The sequence below is a fragment of the Carlito syrichta genome, unplaced genomic scaffold (genome assembly GCF_000164805.1).
Source record: "Carlito syrichta isolate Samal-C Ts95f unplaced genomic scaffold, Tarsius_syrichta-2.0.1 Scaffold305755, whole genome shotgun sequence".
Classification (NCBI taxonomy): domain Eukaryota; kingdom Metazoa; phylum Chordata; class Mammalia; order Primates; family Tarsiidae; genus Carlito; species Carlito syrichta.
This window is the reverse complement of record NW_007249851.1, coordinates 154,932-165,162: the sequence shown is the minus strand read 5'-3', so window position 1 is coordinate 165,162 and position 10,231 is coordinate 154,932. Positions and strand designations below refer to the sequence as shown.

Genomic DNA, 10,231 nt, shown 5'->3' with positions numbered 1-10,231 from the left:
TTGAGCCCGGGGGTTCGAGACCCGCCTGGGCAGCGAGACCTCATCTCTACAATAAACCAAAAAATCAGCCGGGCGTGGTAGCGCATGCCTTTAATTCCGGCTACTTGGAAGGCCGAGGCAGAAGGGTGGCCAGAGCCCAGCGGGTCGAGGCTGCGGTGGCCGGGAACGGCCACTGCACTCCAGTCTGGGCGACAGAGTGAGACCCCAACTCAAAAAAAAAAAAATATGGTGCTGACCTATGTCTACATTTGAACTGATAAGTTACAATCATTGTTAGATTGAAGATTCATTGTGTATAGGGAGAAATCACCTTTGTTAGATTTCACATGTTCCCTTGGTGGTTCACTTTTTGTTTTTTCCCCCACAGGACGACATTTGTGGCTTAGTCATTTTTGAATACAATCATAAAAAGAACATAAGCTCTGGAGTCTGACAGAGTTGAGTTTGAATGCCAGTTTTTTCCCTTGTATGGCCTTAGTGAAGTTATGCAGCTCTAAACCTCAGTTTCCTCATCTGTAAAATGGGGACAATAATACAACTTTTTTCATAGAAATATTTTGAGAATTAAATCTAATACTGTAAGATGCTTACAGTAAAATGCTTTACTAAGTGCTTGTAGCATAATAAGCACTTGATAAATATTGGTGGCAGTGACGATTATGATATTTAAGAAATTATGGCAAATTCCAGTACTGAAAAAAAGTGAAATTTTTGAGAATATTATTAGCAATAATAAAAACATACTGACAGTATGCTTTCATTTCCATTGGCTAGTATCTATTCTCATTTTTTGCAGCAAATTTTCCCCTAGCCTTTTTGTTTTTAATATTTGGAGTGTATGCCTGTGATAAATAAATAAATAGTATGCCTGTGATCATTTAAGTAATCTTATGTATCTTAAATTAAGCAGCAACAATTAAATGCTAAATGCTCTCTATAATCTTTTCTAGGAGGTTAAATTTTTCAGATCAACCAAATCTGACTCAGTGGATTAGAACAATATCTCAGCAAATAAAAGCATTACAGTTTCTTAAGAAAGAAGAAAGTACTCCTAGTAAGTTCTGGCAATCTCTTCATATTTCCCTAAAGTCTGAGGTCATTGGAAAATGTTTTTCCAGAAGAAACTTTAAAAATGAAACCTCCCGTTTAAAATTTTGACTCATTCTAATTTTATTTGTCTTAATAAACTAAATTTTACTTTATTACATACCCCTTATTCCTTAAGCACACAAGCTTATGTGAAGTTTATAATAAATACTTCTCACTTATTCCCCCATTTTGTTAAAGAGCTTCTGGAGGTGGAGAGATGTAAAGATATAACTGTTGAAGAACTAGCTTTAGTTCTTGGTGGGCTAACTCACTGCATTGTTGACATACCAAAGGCTTCCCAAGTTTCCATGCACTGCACTTTACAACCTATGGGAAAGTAATGTGAGCAGGATTGATATGGTTGGTTTACATAGAAAGAAAATAGCATACTCCTTTTGTTCTAGTGACTAGATGTGAGGAAAAGCATAGGTAACGGGAGAAAGTGCCTTGATCAACCAGAGCAATAGAGCAGCAGTGTTTCTCATGCTTTGTGTGGATGGTGTGCCAGTTTTCATTATGGGAATTTTTTTCTGTGTTCTGGTTTCTTTGAACTACATGACTGAAATGTATAGAAATAGTGTTGTCTGTTGAATAATGGTATAAAATGTCTGTGTCTGTAGAGACTGCTTCTTCAAAGAATTCAGAGAAAATGAATAAATTACAGCTCCCTGAAGGGTTTAGGCCTGATTTTCGTCCTAAGTAAGTATATTGTTTTATTCCTTTTAAGTTTAGCCCATTTGGAATGAAAGTCAGCAGTTATTAATAGAAGTTGACAAGGTAGGGAGCAAAGTGTTATAGGATACTGATCTTGAATTCTAAAGTTTAAGTAATACACGATGATATTTATTGAGGAATATAGAAAAAAATCTAAGACTCATGTGGCATGTTTAATTCTCGCCACCCTCTCCTGGTCTGCATTGTGACCCCCTGCTGCACCTCTTTACCTGGCTCTCCTTGGCAACATCTGATCAGTATCTACATCCAAACTGCTCAGCTTCCCCACCAAGTCCTGTGCTTTCGTCTGACTTTCAAATTTCTATTAATGACCCCACCAACCTCTGAGTAACCCAGGGTCAGAATTAATGTATTGTCAGACCTATTTTACCCCATAGCCAATTAGTTACAAAGTATAGCTTAGATTCTAGAGCTGGAATGCTTGGTTCATTTCCCAGCACCAGTTTTTATTGTTAGTAACTTTGAGTAAATTGCTTGACTTCTCTGTGCCTCAGTTCCCTTATCTGTTCAGTGAAGATAACTCATGGGTGTTATTAGGATAAAGTGACATAATCTGGGTAAAGCCGCCTGGAAGCTGTGCCTGGCATGTGCTTAAGTAACTTAATAAATATAGAACTAGAAGGCTTAAGCAGAAAAGGCAAAATCAGTTTTCTGCCTCCCTCACTCCTTCCCCTCAGCGCCCAGTTCCATCATTTTGTTTGTTTCTTCTGGTATTTACTTTCATATTTCTAGTTACACAGTGTCTTTCAGTTGATTGGTAACAAGTTTCACAGTTTTTGGTTAAATCCAGTTGTCAGTTTTTACTGTGTTTCTACAGATGCAAGTTGCATATTAAAATTATATTTTATTTCTTGGACAGCTTTGTCTTTCCTGTTGCTAATAATTACTGTGTAGTTTTTGTGTACTTGGTTTTCCATGTATGTGTGTATGTCTAATTTTTTTTCCTGTATGGTGCAGTTATCTTGACTGATGCCTAGCAGTAGCTTTTCCAAGTGCTCAGACCTATCGGATGATCTTCTGTCCTGGGCCCGACTTTTCCCACACAGCCTCTGTCCTTCTGTACCAATCAGTACAGGGCACAGCTGTCACTCTGAGCCTCTCCTTGACCATACTTCCCTTGGTTTCTGGATTATCTTCTTCTTTCTTAATTACTCTCTCTTTTGCATAGGTGCATCCTTCAGATTTTTTCAAAAGGATACTTGGATGTTAAATTTTCACAATTGAAAATACATTTATTGTATCCGTATGTTCAATTGATAGTTTGTGTGTTTTGGTTTTGTTTGGGATATTTTTGAATTGGGGTCTCACTCTGTTACCTAGGCTAGAGTGCAGTGGCATGATCATGGCCTCCTGGGCTCAAATGATCCTTCCTTCTGCCTCAGGCTTCCAAGTAGCTGGGACTACAGGTGAGCACCACCACATTCAGCTAATTTTTTAACTTTTTGTAGAGACAAGGTCTCATTATGTTGCCGAGTCTGATCTTGAACTGCTGAGCTCAAGCAATCCTCCCGCCTCAGCCTCCCAAAGTGCTGGGGTTACAAGTGTGAGCCACTATGCCTAGCCAATAGTTTGTATAGGAATTATGGACTAAAAATAATTTTTCATCTAGATTTTGAAGGCGTTGTTTTACTAACTTCTAATATCCATTGAATAATTAATGCCATTCTGATTTCTCTTTGTAACTTTTTTCTTTCATTTAAAAAAAATTTTAAGAGATTGGGTCTGTCTGTGTTGCCCAGGCTGGCCTCAATCTCCTGGGCTCGAATGATCCTCCTGTCTCAGCCTCCTGAGTAGCTGGAATGATAGGCGTGAAACACCATGCCCAACTCCTTTGTAACTTTATTACTTCTGAAAACTGTTGAAATCTTTTCTTCATCTCCAGTATTCTGAAATGTCTCTATAATATTACTTGGAATATCAATCTTTTTTCATTCATTTTAGTAGACTTTCAATAAACCTTTTGACAAAAATCTGAAGATTTGTGTCCTTCAGTTCTGAGAATTTTTTATGTTGGTTCTTAATTAATTTTCTTCTTGGATTTTACTCTTTGAGGTGCTCACCATTGGCCCTCTTGGACTGATATTCTAATTTTTTTACAAGTTTTCTGCTTTCTGCATTGTCTCTTTTTTCCCTGAATTTTATTTTTCTGCTTGCTTGATTTGGTTAATCTCTTTGATGCTTTTCTTAAATGTTTATTGATCCTTGGATAACTGTTTAGAATTAGACACTACCGGGCATAATGGCACACACCTATAGTCCCCAGCTACCTTTGGAAGCTGAGGTGGGAGGATCACCTGAGCCGAGGAGGTTGAGGGTGCAGTGAGCTATGATCATGCCACTGCACGCCAGCCTCGGCAACAAACAAACCAAAAAAGGCACTCAGAAGCTCATTGAATACCTGGTAGACAGACAGGGTGCTGACTTGTGAACCTCTTAGTAAAGTGATCAGGACACCACCAGTCTTTTACTTGAGATCTGCATTGCTCACCCCCTGCTACACCTCTTTACCTGGCTCTCTTTGGCAATATCTGATCAGTATCTACGTCCAAACTGCTCAGCTTCCCCACCAAGTCCTGTGCTTTCATCTAACTTTCAAATTTCTATTAATGACTCCACCAACCTCTGAGTAACCCAGAGTCAAAACTAGAGTATTTTTAGGCCTATTTTACCCTGTAGCCAATTAGTTACAAATGTCATTGTGTAGAACAGCTTTCCCCTGAGGATTCTTCACTGAAAAAACAAATCTCTGTGTCAGTAGGTATACATTGCTGATGTTTCCAGGATGGAAAAGAGGGCCAAGGGCCTCACGGTTTAGTATGTAAACTTTCACTTAATTCCCTGTTTTCAGCCCTGTGCTTCACCCTGCTAAATCAAAGAGCATACATCCTCCTAGGCAGGGACAATGTACATATCTCTAATAATCCCTTTGCATACACTGTCTCTGGATAAATGTTAAGTGGCTCAATTTCAGTTTAGCAAAGAGCTGTTAAGAAATTGAACCTCTAACAATAACCACAGCCGAAAAAATTAAGGAACTGAACCATTTGGTTGATGCATACCACATCATTTTGAGCTAATTTTGTATGTGTTCACTTCAGGAACCCTTATTCTGAGAGCATAAAAGAAATGCTAACAACATTTGGAACTGCTACATACAAGGTGGGCCTGAAGGTTCATCCCAATGAAGAAGATCCCCGTGTGCCCATAATGTGTTGGGGTAGCTGTGCGTACACCATCCAAAGCATAGGTAAGAGCTCACAGTTCTCCCTCTCCAAGTCACAAGCGTACATGGATATGAATTCTTTGTAGAATCTTATTTGTAAAAGATGCTTAAAATGAGCAACAATCAAAAAATAATACAAAGACTTAGAAGCAAGAAATGTAGTGTACTGACAAAATGCTAGAATGACAGTTTATAAATTAACCACCATAACAGAGAACTCATTTTGATGGTGGTTATAGCTTCATGGCAGTATAGAGAATATATGTTCATTTTTACTTTTCATCTGAAGTTAATTCTGGTGAAATGACTTACAGATTCTGAAAACTGACAATAGTGTGCTTTCTATAGAAAGAATTGGAGATTTTTTACTTTTTAAAAAAATTCTCCTAAATATATGTAGCATAAGACTTACCATCTTAACCCTTTTTAATCTTCAGAAAGAATTTTGAGTGATGAAGACAAGCCATTGTTTGGTCCTTTGCCTTGCAGACTGGTAAGTTCTCAGTTTACTCAATTCATGAAAGGGTGGAATGGAAGTTAGGTGGTTCCACTTCTGTAAGATTAGAAACTTATCAAAGGCCCAAACTTCACCTGTACAATGACCACTTGTATACCTAATCCTGAATTGTACACCACATCTTTAAAATAATTTTTTTTTTAAAAAGAAACTTATCAACCTGAAATCTTCCTTTAACCCTGTGTTCATTCCTTTCATAGTAAAATTCATTTTCTGTAAGGATATTGAAGAAGTAATGTTTATGGTTTAATATTTCTTTTATGAAAAGAGAGGTCTTTTCATCCAGAGCTCTTGGTTAAGCACTTAAAAAGATGGGGAAAAAAAAAACTAATAACAGAATGCTTATTCTTCAGTTTTTAATGCTATAATTGGAAATATAAAACAGAACACACATCTGACTTCCTTTTAACAGCAATATGTATAAATAAGTGCAAATTAGTGGCAAACTGAGTACATTTAATGCCTAAAAAAATGAGGAAGGACTGTATTTCTTGTGTAGCTGTGGTCTGCTAGTGTCATACACTTCCTTCAGCTGTTCAAGCTTTCAGTCATAGAAGTGCCTTTGAAAACAAAAATCATCTAATTTTATTCATACGGAATAAAAAAAAAAGACGCTTTTTTTTGATGCCCAGTTTCTACCACAGGTCAGTTAAATAGGAGTTTCTGAAGATGAACTCCAGCCATAAAATTTTTTAAAAACGTCACAGGAGCCAGGATTGAGAACCACTGATGTAAAGACCTAACCAAAAACCAAAAACTAGTATAGAAAATACATGTGATCACTTATCAACTAAGTTAGCTTGCTAGTTTTTGTTTTTATTGCAAACACCTAGAGTCTCAGGGACCCTATTTTATTGTTTCAAGAATGTAGATTAAATGTCAGAGGTTCTCAGCTAGGAATTACACATTAAAATCCTCTTCAGAGTTTTTTAAAAATAGAGTTACCAGGGTTCCTTCGGTCTTATTGACCTGGAATATCTAGGAGTTGGGCCTGAATTGAATCTTTATTGTAAATCAACTGTGGCAATTTGACTATATTATGATATATGACTATCAGGCCAGTGTTGACTGTTCTTTTTTTTTGCTACATAAAATAATAATTGATAAGTATCTTGATTATTGAAAAGGCAATACAGATGTATAGGATAGAGTTTGTCTAATTTTTAAGGCAGTTCTTATACTTCCTGTTTATTACACATTTATGTATTTTTTAATCTTATATTTTCTTGATTCTGCACACTTCAGACTATCTCTTTGGGGTACTGTTGCTTCTTCTGTATCTTTTTTTCTGTTTAATGGCTTTGTGTTAAAGAGTAATCATTTTACATTGATTAACTTTCACTAGTTAAACCAATCTTGTATTCCTGAAATCCTAACTTGGTCGTGTATACTATTCTTTTTATATATCACTATATTTGTTTTCTTGATATTTTAGCTAAGATTTTTGCATTTATGTTTATAAGAGAAATTGGCCTATATCCTTCCTTGTAAGGTTTTGGCATCAAAATTATTCTCACCTTATAAAATGCAGTTTATGTTTTAATTTTTTTTAATGGAGCTTTTTAAAGTAAAGGGTGAACTACTTCTCTTCCTGACTCCACTCTCCCATGTCAGAGGATAAGGACCCCAGGCAAGCTGAATTGTCTTTGCCCTATTATCTGGTCTCTGTCTCCTCCCCAGCAGATGTCCCTTCTCTTCTTTCTCTCCCAGCACTTCCCCTGTGAACCAGGGTATTCAGTCAGCCCTCCTCTTACTCTCGCCTTCATTGTTATCGCCTTTCTGGCTAGCTCCCTCACTCTTTCTCTCCATTTTCCAGCCAAGCTATTTTAAAGCATACTTAATTTTATTTTACAGATAATCCACGTGATGAAAATGTATAAATACATATTTAAAAAAAGAAAAGAAATGAAGTTTTTAATTTCATTTTATGTTTTTCCAGAGACAGAGAGGATCTGTCTGTCTTGTGTGTATTTAATTTTATACACAACAAACTTCTTTAAAGAATGATGTATTAGCCGGGCTCGGTAGCTCAGCCTGTAATCCCGCGCCTTTGGGAGGCTGAGGTGAGTGGATTGCCTGAGTCCGCGGGTTCGAGACCTCATCTCTACAATAAATCAAAAAATCAGCTGGGTGTGGTAGCGCATGCCTATAATTACGGCTACTCAGAAGGCTGAGGCGGAAGGATTGCCGGAGCGCAGCAGGTCAAGGCTGCGGTGGCCGGGAGCGGCCACTGCACTCCAGTCTGGGCAACCGAGTGAGACTCCAACTCAAAAAAAAAAAAAAGAATGATGTATTAAATTAGCCAGGCATGGTGGGGCATACCTATAGTCCCAGCCACTTGGGAAGCTGAAGTGGGAATGCTTGAGCCCAGGAGGTTGAGGCTACAGTGAGCTGGAATCGTGCCATTGCGCTCCAACCTGGGCAACAGAGCAAGACCCTATCTTGGGAAAAAATATATACATACATACATATATATATGTGTGTGTGTGGGTGTGTGTATATATGTATTTATTTTTATAAAATACTTTTTTAAAAAAAAGTATGTGTGTGTGTATATATATCTACTATCCATCTAGGCAACCAACCCTATTTATATATACACACATACTTTTTTTTTCCTGGCTCCAATTTCTTGCTAGCCATTCACATTTCAAGACTGTTCTTTCTCAGTCTGCTCTCCCTCCTCCATCCTATCTATAATTGCTATTTTAAGCCCCCCGAGTTTTGTCCTTGACCCTCAATCATCTGACCCTCTTCCTGGTCCGATTTCAGTTATGTCCAAATGGTTCCCACCTGGAGGTCTGTCTGACCCATACCTTTATCTTAGGCCCAGGCCTGTTATCTCTTTGCCTGCTTTAATCTTTCACCTGGATCTTCTAAAGGCATCTCCAATTCAACAGTCCAAATTATTTTTTTTCCCCTATATCCCCTGTTTTAGTTACTGTGACTGCTATCCATCTAGGCAGCCAAACCAGAAAATTGAAGTCCTGTTGGGTACACCATTTGGCTGGGCATTCACATCCAGTTGGTCAGTGGAGTCTGTTGAATGAATTGTTTCCATTCCTACTTGTTTGGTCCAGCCCTCTATCATTTTTTGCCTATGTTATTGTTACTGACTCTCACCCTTCTCTAATATATTCCAAAGGGTCTCCTTTAAAAAGAATGATGATATTCTTCATGCTTTTACAAACTTCTTAACCTGCTTCTCCATTATCACCTTCTGCCTGTCCCCACACCCATGGTCCAAACTTGTATAATCACTGCCGGTTCTTAAATGCTTGTTCCCAGGCCTTGCATATTCCATTTCCTTTGCCTGGGTTGCCTTAAGCAAACTCCCCCTTTTTAAGATGCTCTTCAAGCTTGTGCCTTCCCTGGTAAACCTTCCTGACCCAGGTACTATGAGTTAGGTGTCTCTCATCTGTGTTTCCTGCCTTCTTCAATTGTCTCCTTCCCCTCTTTTTCTTCTTCCACCCCCAGGGCCTTAAACTGTTTAAGAGCAGGAGGAGGGAGGGTGAGATTTCATTTGAAGGTCTTCATAACCTAGTGTGTAATGTTTATTGAACCCAGGATCAGGTGTGGTGGCTCATGCCTGTAATCCCAGAGCCTAGGGAGACCAGAGTGGGAGGATCATTTGAGGCCAGGAGTTCAAGACCAGTCTAAGCAACATAGCAAGACCCTTGCCTCTACACAAAATTGAAAAGTTAGCCAGGTGTGGTGACATGTACCTGTGGTTCTAGCTTTTCAGGAAGATCACCTGAACCCAAGAGTTCAAGGTTGTGGAGAGCTGTGATTATACCATTGTACTCCAGGCCGGATGATAGAACAAGAACTTGTCTCTAAAATGTGTGTGTGTGTGTGTGTGTGTGTAACCAAATAACATTACAGAAAATTTGGAAAATGGAGAATAAGCAGGAAGAAAAAAACTCATCAGCTTATCACCTATTCATCTTCTTCCATTAGCATATTTATATCTGATTATAATTGATGTTCACATGTAGCTTTTCTTGCTATATTCTTTTTTTTTTTTTTCTTTCTCTTTTTTTTTTTTAATTTAAAGACAAGTTCTTAGTATGTTGCCCAGGCTGGTCTTGAACTCTTGGGCTTACGCAATTCTGCTGCCTCAGCCTCCCAAAGTGCTGGGATTATAGGCATGAGCCACCATACCTGACCTGTATTTTTTACTTTAAATTGAGATTTTCTCATTATTCCTGTGTAGTCTTTATAACCATTTTTAATGGCTGCAGACAGCCTGATTTGTGCAGCCTTCTTGCACAGTTTCCCCAGTATTTGGAGTATTTTCTACATTTTAGAGGATTTTTTAAGAATAAATTTTAAAATACTGCATCATCATCTTGGGAGTGTCTTTTGCTTGTTGTCTATCTGATGCATGTATTCCTCTTTTCTAGTGTGTACCGGCAGTGTGGTGGCAAGGAGATAGCTTTTGTTTATTCGGCTTAAAACTAGACATTTCCTATTTCATTTATTCTGTTGTAGTGACATGCCATTAAGATATCACAGTTTCGCTGGGCTCGGTGGCTCAGCCTGTAATCCCACGCTTTGGGAGGCTGAGGTGAGTGGATTGCCTGAGCCCGTGGGTTCAAGACCCACCTGGGCAACTTGGTGAGACCTCATCTCTACAATAAATCAAAAAAATTAGCCCGGGCGTG

General features: G+C 38.4%; 1 protein-coding gene across 2 annotated transcripts in view; it reads left to right on the top strand.

The window, feature by feature from the left end:
* The window catches only part of UBR2 (ubiquitin protein ligase E3 component n-recognin 2), a 112,028-nt gene that overhangs the window by 84,739 nt on the left and 17,058 nt on the right, over positions 1–10,231 (top strand). For both annotated transcript variants that reach the window (XM_008062570.2, XM_021714749.1), the window contains exons 32-35: positions 951–1,054; positions 1,710–1,788; positions 4,923–5,071; positions 5,485–5,540. In XM_008062570.2, coding sequence (XP_008060761.1) covers positions 951–1,054; positions 1,710–1,788; positions 4,923–5,071; positions 5,485–5,540 — 388 coding nt within the window. The remainder of the gene's footprint in view (positions 1–950; positions 1,055–1,709; positions 1,789–4,922; positions 5,072–5,484; positions 5,541–10,231) is intronic.